Source organism: Syngnathus leptorhynchus, chromosome 16, assembly GCF_054491065.1.
Source record: "Syngnathus leptorhynchus isolate UIUO chromosome 16, UIUO_Slep, whole genome shotgun sequence".
Classification (NCBI taxonomy): domain Eukaryota; kingdom Metazoa; phylum Chordata; class Actinopteri; order Syngnathiformes; family Syngnathidae; genus Syngnathus; species Syngnathus leptorhynchus.
In genome coordinates, this window is record NC_141210.1 from 9,220,293 (window position 1) to 9,232,544 (window position 12,252).

Below are 12,252 nucleotides of genomic sequence, written 5' to 3' on the forward strand. Positions count from 1 at the left end.
AATCACCCTGTAACACATAACGAGTGAGATGGCAGCAGTCGAACCAGCGGGGGTCGCGGCCGCGCTTAAGTCACTTCCGCGTATGCGGCGGCAAGTAACCACCGTGGACCTGCCCCTGACAGTCATTGTTGTACCGCGGTATCGTCCGTGTTCATTAACGACTTATTTTTCTTCGTGCGCTTGGCCTTTCTCGAGGGCTTTTAGTGTAAATCTACTCTTTTTTTTTTCTTTTTTGACGTTTTACCTTTTCGAGTTGCATTTTTCTGTGAAACTCGGTATTCGTTGTGACTGTGAATTGCGTTGTCAACTAGGGCGGTTAAAGCACAAACGCAGATGAAGCACACGAGGGCGGCGGGACGTGTGCTGGCAGCAGGCGCCCGTCAACGCTGCTTCTCCGGGCTTGCTATCAGCAGACAATTGTCAACAGAACCTCAGGACGCGTGGGAATCGGCTCAAGACGAGAGTCTGACGAAGGAGGCGTCCCCTACATACATGTAAGATGCAATAATTGATGTGGCTTTGAAATATCCACAATTCAAACGAGCAAAAGCTCTGTTAAGATATAGCCTAATTGTACGTGCTGAGACGGATATACTAATACTGCTGTTGAGGTGCAGTGATTTGTTTGACATGAGGGGGGCGCAAGTGTACCTAATAGAAGTTGAGAAACCTTCATTTATAGCAGGGGTCCCCAAACTTTTTCCAGTGAGGGCCACATAACTTTTACCTTCTCTGATGGGGAGCCAGGGTCAGTTTCTAACAGAAAAGTGTGGCAATCGCAGGGCTCCCTAAATGTAATAATTTATTGTGTTCCAGAAAACATGCTGACACTCCTTTCTTCACAGAATAAAATAACGCAGAAAATATATAAGCTAATAACACTATTTATTAGTGATGGGTCCATGAGGCGTCATGTATCATTTCGACATATGGCCAAACTGTATTGATACTGTGTCGCTGATTGCTGACACCCGCTGGACCTTAAAAATACTACAGGCAACCAGTTGACAGCCTCGACTGACACTGATTTGATGACTTTGTATATCCATCCATCCATTTTCTGCACCGCTTTGTCCCCACGGGGGTCGTGGGCGTGCTGGAGCCTATCCCAGCCGTCATCGGGCAGCAGGCGGGGGACACCCTGAACTGGTTGCCAGCCAATCGCAGGGCACACAGAGACGAACAACCATCCGCACTCACACTCACACCTAGGGGCAATTTGGAGTGCTCAATCGGCATGTGGGAGGAAACCGGAGTGCCCGGAGATAACCAACGCAGGCTCGGGGAGAACATGCAAACTCCACACAGGGAGGGTCGGAGGTGGAATCGAACCGGCACCCTCCTAACTGCGAGGTAGACGTGCTACCCAGTGCACCACCGAGCCGACCCCAAATTATTTGTATTTCATTTATTTCTATATTTTACCTTGATGAAAATGTATGAAAAAAAAGCTTATTAAATGCAATTTTCTTTCACTGAACAAGAAAAAAAGCCACTGGTGTCTTGACTTAAAGTTTAATGTGTTCCACGACTCAAAACAGTCCTTCCTGTCAAATTATTGTTACGCATTAAAATGAATGTAATGTTCATCTGTTCGAGGATTGTTAAAAAAATAGAGCTCTGCTCGCCTATTGAATATGTTTAATTTTAATGACAATAATGTTAATACAATATTTTGCAGACGCAACTAAAGTCGTCGTTTGACACCCTCCATCCCCCCTGCAACGATCACGAAGCGCGGAGAAACAGCTCACTCACTGCGCTATGATTCACTGAAAGCAATGAGCTCCACCCCTACGTCAGACGTCAGTCAATAATTTATTCAGGAAGCCATTGTTGCATAATGTTGGTTTGGGTAGAATTCAGAGGACGGTTTTAGCCGTGAGGAAAGGCTGCGGGCAGGTGGAAATGTCCTCAAGTCTCCACAAGGTGCAGCAACTCTCAAGCGGGCGACTCTCTTTTCAGACCAACATGAATCGTTTCCAAACGTTTTTCGCACTTTGTCTGACCTGGAGGGTTTACAACTCAATTGAAAAATCTAAAGGGGGCAAGTAAGGAAAAACAACTGAGATTGCACAAGTGTGCTCGCCTTCCTATTACCCTCCCCCCAATTTTGGGAGATTTTGTTAGACTGCGCCTCTGGACAAGGTCGAAAATGGATTGTCGTGACTTGGCATGACTTTTTGGGGGTCTTAAACTAGGGTGAGCAGACGTCCTCTTTTTTACGGACATGTCCTACTTTTAGCCCTAAACAATTTCCGGGTAGAATTTCAAAAATAGTCTGCGATTTTGTTGGACTGCCTCAAACATCCCTGCGAGCATTTTGACGTCTAATAGACGTCTATTAGATACGTCTATATGCTACCCAGACGTCTTGGCTAAAACACATCTAAAAAACGTCTCAAGGTGAAATGTTTATAGACGTTTATGCCGTAAACGTATATAGCATAGACCAGGCATGTCCAAAGTCCGGCCCGCGGGCCAATTGCGGCCCTTGGTCAAATTTCATCAGGCCCGCAGCCTCTGTGATAAAATCTTTAGTATGTGGCCCGCCGCCATTGTTGACCAGCGCTTTAATACACACGTACCAAAGCTATTTTATATTTATGCCGCAGAAATGTAATCTCGCGCGACCCGGCGTGATTTCACAGCGAGAACATGACTCCAGCTGTTCTGCTATGCGGAGCATGCGCAAGTCAAATGCGGAAAAAAAACTGTTGTAAAAAGGGTACGCGCGAACCGGCTGCGTGAACCCTGTGTGAAATGTTCATGAGGTGAAAATAATTTTAAACTCATGTAAATTTAAGGTATTTCATACAGTTTGTTCAATGTTATCGTATTTTATGTATTACTTATAACTCCTGTTTAAAATGTTCATGAGGCGAAAATAATTTTAAACTCATGTAAATTTAAGGTATTTCATACAGTTTGTTCAATGTTATCGGACTCTTCAGATATGAATGAAAGGCAGAATTTGTGTTTTTAGAGTTGTTCACATCTGCCCGAGTGGCTTATATTTGGTTATTTTGTCATTTAAAAAATAAAGACAATTGGGAGAATGAAATTTGTTTCATAACAGTGTTTATTTGGATGAAATTGTAGTTAAAAAAATGTCTGAAAAAACTACTGGCCCCCGGGCCCCTTCACTTTATCAAATCTGGCCCTCCTTGCAAAAAGTTTGGACACCCCTGGCCATAGACTATAGCATCTAATAGATGTCTATTAGACATATATACTATAGAAGTCTACGGGATAAACGTCTATTAGATGTCTACATGTGAAAGTTTTTTAGACGTCTATATGTGAACGTCTTTTACGTCTTCGGGATAGACGTCTTAGACAACTATTAGATGTCTATATGTGAACGCTTTTTAGACATCTACGGGATAGACGTCTATCAGACATCCATCCATCCATTTTCTGAACCGCTTAGTCCCCACGGGGTTCGCGGGCGTGCTGGAGCCTATCCCAGCCGTCATCAGGCAGCAGGCGGGGGACACCCTGAACTGGTTGCCAGCCAATCGCAGGGCACACAGAGACGAACAACCATCCGCACTCACAACCTAGGGGCAATTTGGAGTGCTCAATCGGCCTACCAAGCATGTTTTTGGCATGTGGGAGGAAACCGGAGTGCCCGGAGAAAACCCACGCGGGCTCGGGGAGAACATGCAAACTCCACACAGGGAGAGTCGTAGGTGGAATCGAACCCGCACCCTCCTAACTGCGAGGCGGACGTGCTACCCAGTGCATCACCGAGCCTCCTGGATTCAGTTATCGTTTTGGTTAATTTTAACATCAAAAGGTGTATTTATATCTGCAGGTACGTATGACTGTTACTGAAACCTATTTCTGTCTTAAAAACTGTAAATTTTCACACCTTGGACCATCACTAATCAAATGCATTTTCACAACATCCTGGAACTACACAATGGTAAGGATCAGCGGTTAAATGTATTGAAGAGAACCTCAATGTTGAATAGACTAGCGCAATTAGCACTAATCGCGCTCATAGCTATTAGCCATCATTTGAACGTCTACTCAAACATCTAAAAAAAACTTTCACATATAGACGTCTAATAGACGTCTATATGTGAAAGTTTATTTTTAAAAGACGCCTATAGCATAGACATTTAAAAGACGTCTACAGCATAGACGTCTACTAGACGTGTTTTAGACGTCATTTAGACGTTTATGCTATAGACGTCTATGGCATAGACGTCTATATTTGTTACGCTTTTAGACGTGTTTTAACCTTGAGACGTCTGGTTAGCATATAGACGTCTAATAGACGTCAAAATGCTCGCAGGGTTGTGTCCTTTCCTCCGTCAAAGCGCGACCTTCCTCCTTTGTTGGATTGCTCAGGCATCTCTTTGGAGGAAGAAGAAAAGCCATAGCGGAGGGCGTGTCCGGACACTAGCTATGAAGTCGAGCTTGACCGACCTGATGGACGAGAATTAAAACGATACCGTAGGCTGCAACAAAAGGACTTGTCCCCCCCCCCCCCTTGTGCTCGTCGAGGCTTCTGCACCATTTCACCACATGACGTTAGTGTGTGTGTGTTTTAAAGAGAAGCTGATATTTCCCGTCTATCCTGCTTCGCCGGCACTCAGGCCAGTCGCTCACCCGTAACGTTTCCGCAACTTGGCACCACAAAGCCAATAATGGCGCGGTCCTGTCTAATGCAGGAGGGGCTGGCTTCAGACAAGGCGCCATTAGTGCTGCTAAATAAGAGGCTGGAGTTTCTGCTGCAGAACCAAATGAGGCTCTCAGTTGAACCCCCCACGGGATGCATCGCTTTTCTAACTACACTACTATCTATCGTATCTATCGAGTCCAAAACGAAGTTCAGCTTCGGCATTTGCTTAACCCGCTTGCATATTGATTCTTAATAGACATCGGCACTCATATTTCAATATTGCTTGTAATATCCATCCATTTTTTAGAATGTTGTCTCCATCATTGTCACGCGTGACGTTCCGCGAAAGACAGGTGACACATTGCCTCGAACTGATTGCCAGTCAACCCCCCCCGCCCACACACACACACACACACACACACACACACACACACACACACACACACACACACACACACACACACACACACACACACACACACACACACACACACACACACACACACACACACACACACACACACACACACACACAAAATCATTAACAGGCGCAGTCACACCTGCAAACAATGCAGAGCCTTGTATGAACTCGTGCCAAGTTGTCCAAAAAATATTATTTGCACTCAAGTCAATGTCAAATCTGTACGTCTGTTTTGCCATTTCTTTCTACATAGCAAGTATTTGTTCTCAGGTGACTTCCCGGGCAGTGAAAGGGTTAAGCAGTCTGACTTGGCATGAGGGCTGCAGGCGGGCCGGCCGGCCTCCCTCCCTCGGCAGCCCACTCCGCCCACCCGGCCTGCACTTTGCTGTGCTTTCGGCGGAGGTGCAGGGGGCCTCGCCTCGCAGCCTCTTACTCACCACCGCGTTAGTACTCATATTAACGAAGGAGTTTGGAATTCACGTTTCCTCCGTGATTTTTAGTCTAGAGGCGGAGGCACATTTTGGTCTTTCTTCCGCCTACTCAAGTTGGGACGCCGACGCTGCCATGTCATGAAGGTAAAAAAGCAGGCAGGGGAAGAGGACAGCAATAGTTATTGTATAGTTACGTCTTTATGTCCAGGTATTATTTTTATTTTCTTTGAAATCACAGAAGCTGCACGGTGAGATAGTTCACCGCCTCGTCCCGTTAGCGTACGTTCAATTGATTGAAGATTGCCACGCCAATTTGTACTCAAATCTGCTATTTCAGTTTTATTCTAAGTGAAATTTACCGTTCATTTATATTACGTGAGGTGACCGGTAGTTAAACACTAGGTTATGTTATAATTGAAATGTAGCTAAAGAAAGGATTCGTGGAAAACATTCTCGTTTACATTTCGTTGTGTCGAAAGTAAAGTAACAGGAAGTGCACTACCTAGTCGTCATCACATCAGGATGCGTCATTATTTCAAGGTGACGGCAGGTATTTTTAGTATGCAACATTTCAAAACGGCCGCCGTAATTCCGGGCGAATTCACTTTTACTTGACGTGAATGGAAAATGTCCACGGAAACAATGGGTTGTTTTTTTGCGCCGTCATCACTTTGCATTGTCACGTAGAAAGAAAAGCCCAGGTGGCGGGTTTCGTTTGGCACGCTGTAATTTTGCCTCCGCTTTTCACTCCTCCTTTTTTTTTTACTTGTGCTGGGCCAGTCCCCTTTGTTCTGCCAAAGTTTGTTGTCATTTTGGACAATTTGATGTTTCCTGTAGTGGTTGCTACGTCCGTCTAACAGACGTATGATCCCCAAATAAGCACATAGTGTGCTCCTGTGCATTAAATTGGTTTTGTTTCATGTTTTGACCTCTCCAGGTCCTACGTATGTCCCAATGCCTTTTGCCCAAGTGTTCCCAACTAAACGTCTGGTTGTCTTGCTCCCCAACAGGAAAAAACCCGCACATAGAATTGGAGTTTGGATCTGTTTTTTCTGCACCGCTGCCTAGAGAGCTTTGCCCGTTTTTTTTTTTTCATTATCAACTGGATCACCGAACGCCAGCATGCAGACCTCTTCGCTGCGCCGGCAGGTGAAAAACGTGGTCAACAACTACACTGAGGCGGAGATCAAGGTGCGCGAGGCCACCTCCAACGACCCGTGGGGCGCCTCCAGCACGCTGATGGCCGAGATCGCCGACCTGACCTACAACATGGTGGCCTTCACTGAGGTCATGGGCATAATCTGGAGGCGGCTCAATGACCACGGCAAGAACTGGCGTCACGTTTACAAGGCGCTCACCCTGCTGGACTACCTAATCAAGGCAGGCTCGGTGCGTGTGGCCCAGGAGTGCCGGGACAACATTTACTCCATCCAGACGCTCAAGGACTTCCAGTACGTAGACCGCGACGGAGAGGACCAGGGCATCCACATCCGCGAGAAGGCCAAGAAACTGGTGGCTCTACTGAAGGACCCGGAGAAGCTTAAGAAGGATCGGGCCCAGGCCTCCAAGACCAGGTCGCGCATGGTGAGGCTCTACGGCGAATATGGGGAGGTGCCTCCTCCGTACCCGGCCACCCACGCTGCGCACTACGAGACGTCCGAGTCCAGAGGTTCGTCCTCGTTTCTCCAACGTGAGTAGCCGTGAGCACCTCGTCTGTCTTTTTCAAGCCGACAAGGATCGCTCTGACGTGTGACAAAAAGAAGGCCCGTGGATTTGAGGAGAGCCGGCCACGTACGTGGCATGACATGGCTTTCCTTTCCGTGTGGCTGGCTAATCATGGAAATTTGCACGTAGCCTATGACGGGTCGCGCATTCACAAGTTTCTTGTTGCGTTTTCAGCCACGTTCCTATTTTGCCCTTCCCCCATTGGCGCACTTGAGCCTTCTTGTCATCCTCCCACGTACAGTCACGTCAGCTGATCTGTCAAAGTCACGAGGCCCCCGCACACCCCTCGCATGCACGCACGCACACATCCAAAACCAGGCAAACTGGTACAAGCGTCGTACATACTGCCGCTTATTTTGAAAGCAATGTTTCCTGTTGCAAATCTTCAAAGTTACAAAGTGGCACTGTTCTCTTGACAAAACAGTGTGGCATTATTATTTCTAGCGGATGGTGTTAGCAGGTTGCTGTCATATGTGTTATTACCAATTTTGGACTGTTTTTTTTTTGGGGGGGGGGGGGGGGCGGTATAGAATAATTTACTATGTTCACTGAAAACGAAACATGGACCAACTGTGGTGCTTTTACTCTGGGCCTCGCACCAGGAAGGCATGGCAGCAGAAGCACACGGCCGCTCAAGCTGGGAAGCTCCCGCTCGCGTGTGCTGACAAAGCCAATGCCCGTTCTCTCACTGTTGGAGACTTATTCTTTGGTTGCTCCTGGTCCAATCCATAATAATGAATAAATCATCTGCTCAAGCCCGTATGCTGCCCGACGCTTTGCAAACCCACCCTGAGGATTTATGCTATTGCCGCGGTCGCCCATCCATCTTCCTTGCCCATCCATCTTCCTTGCCCCCCCCCCCCCAGCCATCCCCCTTGCCCCCCACCCCACCCAAGCTCCTCGCACAGGCACAACATTGTTCTCGTTGCGGGCCCGCTGAGCAGCAAGCAACGGCAACAAAGATCCCAAGCAAGGAGCGCCGGCTGATCAATTAACATTCGGAGCCAGCACCGGCGCCTTTCTGACCCGAGAACGCAAGCAAAGAGTTTTGTTTCTGTCTCTCAGTGTTTTTGGTGCTTGCCCAAACACTCAGTCCCCTCTTCTCTGCACCGCTCTCCTTCCTCCAGCTTCCTCTTCCTTGCCTCGGCTGGCGCCGGACTTGGAGCAAGCTCGGCCGACCACCACAGGCGAGGAGGAGCTGCAACTGCAGCTGGCCCTGGCCATGAGCCGCGAGGAGAGTGAAAAGGTATGCCGGCCCGTAACACAAGACAAAGTGCATTGTGGCAAAGTGTGAAGCGGATTCAAAGTCAAAAGTCAAAGTCCGCTTTATTGTCAATTTCTTCACGTTAAGGCACACAAAGAGATCGAAATTATGTTTCCCACCGTCCCACGGCGACTAGACACAGTACACAACACTCACAATCAAATAGTACAAGGAGTAAAAACGAATAGACAAGAGCAACGAATAAGTAATAACAGTCAACGGCGGGCTTCCTGTAACTTGACATCTTTGTGCATTTTGTTTTTCACGCCATGTTTGCTCAGGCTGCCCAACTCCACGGAGTTTGTATCATGATTACAATTTTGGTGACCATGATCAAACAACAACTGTAGGGTTTGTTGTTGGTCTTGTTGCAAATCTCATCTCAAGTATTCTCAACGAGTCATCTTCCGAAGACCTGGACAAATATCAAGCGCGCAGGCGGAGCGAGTCCTGTGCACACAAGAAAGTCCCACTACAAGTGTGCCATGTCGACGTCTTTTGATTGCACTCTTCAATAGCATGTTCATTTCATTAGCAGTTTTTTTTCAAGTTTCCTTGAGCGTGATAAGTCATTGCGATGAATCATAGTGATCACAATACGGAATAAAAAGAATGGAGCTACGAAGCCACACGTGTCCGACTATGTAACGATGCCTTCCGGCCAAACGAGAAGCGGGTTATAGAGCCGCGGCCTGCCCGCCCACCTTAGGAAGGGAACGGTCAGTTGGTTGGACGGACGGTTGAACGAACAAACAAATGTCCTCAGCTTGGTGTTCCTGTCACTAACCATTGATCCCCTTGACCCCAGCCCGTCACTACAACGGTGGTTCTCGACGAAAAGACGGCAATGCAGATTGCGGTGAGCCTGAGCAAAGAGGCCAAGAAGGTAGAGAGAGCCATTCTGTGGGGCCAGGGACAAGAAGGAAACTTTGTTTTCTTTCTCCTCCTCCTCTTAGTAGCTACATGGACAAGCGTATTGAGGCATGCTCATCAAGGGAGCCTTAGGTGACCCTGACCAAATTCTTGCTTTGTGGGACCATTCCATGAAGCTGTCGAAAGTGGAAAACCTCTTCTAGCTACCACAACAACCCCAATTTAACCTCCATTTGTAGATGTTCCAATACAATTGTCCATCGAGCCTACTTTGCTCCTATTGGCTAACTTTCTCCCCAGGTTTTTATTGAACAAAGTGCTCAATCTGCTCTTCTCGATGGTGTGAGGTGAGGAACTTGAGGTGGCACACGGTTGTTGACAGACATCTTTGTTCTTTTTGACAGTCTGTCAAGCGGCCACCCACAACGCTGGAGATAGATGAGGACTCTCAACTCAAGTTAGCGATGAGCATGAGCAAGGAAGCGCACCAACAGGTAGCTCGGCCAGACGACAAATCGCTTGATTTGAGCAATTGATAGAAATGGCGTTCTTTAGCGGCGGCACGTTGAACAATAAAATGTCAAAAATTCATCAATGAGTGGTGACGATCCAAATGTGCGCATCGACAGGAGCAACTCGGTCGCCAAGGAGACGACTCGATGCTCAAGAAAGCTTTGGAGGAGAGCAAACGCGAGATGGCGTCTAAAGGCGGGGTATGAAACTTTGGGGTATGCGAGAGCAGTTTGGGGGAGGAGGGGGGGGTTCAGTTCGATTCGGTTTATAGCAGTCAGATTTGCTCTAATATGTGTCAACTACAATATGCGAAAAACTACTTATGGATCTTTTCGTTCATGTCGTCAGACTGCCTTCATGGACCTGGTCGATGTTTTTGCCGCACCCAAAGAACCTCCTCCAAAGGAAAAAGTGTGGCCTAGAAGCACAGGCGTCACGGAGCCCTGGAACCCCTTGGGTGAGTGTCGGAGCGTCATGTGCTCAAGGCTTGCCTCCGATAATCTCAAGATGACATCCATTCACAAGCAGAGAAATAATGTGGAGGTTTAAGCAGGCAACTGCGTAGATGTCGATTTAGCGTGCCGCTTATGGAATATATTTTAAAAAGTGACATGATTGGCATTTTTAAAGATGGAAGCGGCGGCTCGCCGGGAATTGCCGACGCGGCCTGGAAGATAATGCCCGCCTCAGACAGCCCTCCTCCGCCCTGGGAGCCCAGCCCGCCGCCCGGCAACCCTTGGGACCCCTCGGTCGCCGCCAACCCGTGGGCCTCAGGTGGGTGTACATGGCTCGCAGCTGAGTTAGGATCATTGCATTGTTTCTTCATACGCGGCATTCAGCCATTGACGTCAGTCTTGCTTGAGGACGTGTGCTCTCAAATGCTCTTCAATGTTTCAGGATCGTTGGCGGCCGATCCCTTCACGACAGCCAAAAAGTCTCTCAGAGCTGTGAGCCCCTCAGGTAATGGCAACAGTCTAACACTTTGTCCCGATACTTGTGCCCAATCCAAGCGCTTCTTTTAGATGATGATTTGTTCGACGCGGCCATGGACGGAGGTATGGCCAACGGGCGGAGGGTGGGCAGTCCCGACATGTTTGACATGTCCAAGCTCGCTAAGAGCCTGGCGGAGCCCCAGCCTCATACGTCGCACAGCCCTGAGTCGTTCCTGGGCCCCGCCGCAGTCTCTCTGGTGGACCTGGATGCGCTGATTCCTACCAACCCCCAAGCCTACCTCAACCCTTTCCTAGCAGGTAGGCTGAGTGCTTTAAATGGAGGTGACAACACTGACATGAGCTCTGCTCTTAACTTTTGAATGTCTGCGTGTCAAATCATGCTGTGAATTATATTCCCGAGAGAAAAGGGGAGGCACTTGTTTGCTACTATTTTGGTCTGCAAAATGATTCAAATGGGGCGGGCTGTCAAAAATAGCCTCACTGAATTGGGACACAGCTATGGCTACAGAAGCAAAGTCCTTCCGAGAAGGTTCAACGATCACGCCTCTGATCTTTAGGTGCGGGCCCTTCCACCACCGTCAACCCGTTCGATGCAGAACCGGTCCGACGCACTCTGGGTCAAATGGGCTCGGCCACGGCACGGCCTTCCCTCTCCTACAGCGCCTCCCTGCCACTGGCCGGCAGCCAGCAGCCAGCCAGCCTGCCGTCGTCCTTCAGCCACCCTGCCCAGAGCGGCCTGGAGCTTCCCCAGCCTCTGTTGCCCTTCTCCACGGGTACCGCTTTGGCCTCACAGCCCGCGTTGAACAATCAGAACCCTTTCCTCTGAGTAACCATTCAACATGTCACAAAAAGGGAAATGGAACTGCAGCGAGCTCCAAGGAATCAAGTGAAACCCCATTTTTTTCTCCCCTTATGTGTTCTGCTGCCTTTGTGAAGTCAACAGTCCCGTCGCACACTCAACTTTGTCACCGTCTCCACCTGCTGCTGCTGCTGCTCTTCACCATGGACTCAAGCAGCACCGTTCAAAAACCCCCCGTGGCTTTTACAACTGGAAGATAATGCAATGCAGTTTGGGTGGGATGAAAGCGCTTTTAATTTTAGTCTTAACGTGACCTTAGTAGAGTGCAATGGAAGCGCTCCATCGGTTGCTTCTACTTGTGTAGCCAGCGGTATTTGCTCAAATCTGAAATATGCCCCCTTAAAAATAGATAATCAGTGGGAGAAATAAACACCTTTAAATAAATGCCTGCTTTTCCCTTTCCCGTGTCAGTTTACATCCGCTTCCATTAAAGATTAAATGGCTGGGTTCATTTTAAACTACTGCTTTGTTAAGCAATATTCGTGTCACCTCCAACTCATTCTCAGGCATAACTGAAGTGTGGAAACTTGACTGGATGTTGTAATAAATTCCACTTCACGCGAACAGAAATGTTGGC

The 12,252-nt window shown here is 48.1% G+C and overlaps 1 protein-coding gene across 7 annotated transcripts; it reads left to right on the forward strand.

The window, feature by feature from the left end:
• The first annotated feature begins 5,287 nt into the window (after positions 1–5,287).
• On the forward strand, positions 5,288–12,245 carry epn3a (epsin 3a). 7 transcript variants are annotated; one of them, XM_085934290.1, is made up of 11 exons: positions 5,288–5,696; positions 6,499–7,178; positions 8,341–8,459; positions 9,286–9,363; positions 9,755–9,844; positions 9,980–10,063; positions 10,212–10,320; positions 10,494–10,637; positions 10,761–10,823; positions 10,886–11,113; positions 11,374–12,245. In XM_085934290.1, the coding sequence occupies exons 2-11, from the start codon at positions 6,611–6,613 to the stop codon at positions 11,640–11,642; spliced, it is 1,752 nt and encodes a 583-aa protein (XP_085790416.1). In that variant the 5' UTR covers positions 5,288–5,696; positions 6,499–6,610; the 3' UTR covers positions 11,643–12,245. The 7 variants fall into 7 exon arrangements, with proteins under 7 accessions (XP_085790416.1, XP_085790415.1, XP_085790420.1 ...); XM_085934289.1 differs by having other exon boundaries at positions 5,288–5,632; XM_085934294.1 differs by having other exon boundaries at positions 5,288–5,632; positions 9,286–9,336.
• Positions 12,246–12,252: the final 7 nt, after the last annotated feature.

What these genes read in the sequence shown, in the direction of transcription:
- epn3a (XM_085934290.1), top strand. Translation starts at nt 6,611, where the DNA reads ATGCAGACCTCTTCGCTGCGCCGGCAGGTGAAAAACGTGGTCAACAAC. An exon ending in GCCGCGAGGAGAGTGAAAAG is followed by an intron (nt 8,460 to 9,285) that starts GTATGCCGGCCC and finishes CCTTGACCCCAG; the next exon opens with CCCGTCACTACAACGGTGGT. An exon ending in TGAGCAAAGAGGCCAAGAAG is followed by an intron (nt 9,364 to 9,754) that starts GTAGAGAGAGCC and finishes TCTTTTTGACAG; the next exon opens with TCTGTCAAGCGGCCACCCAC.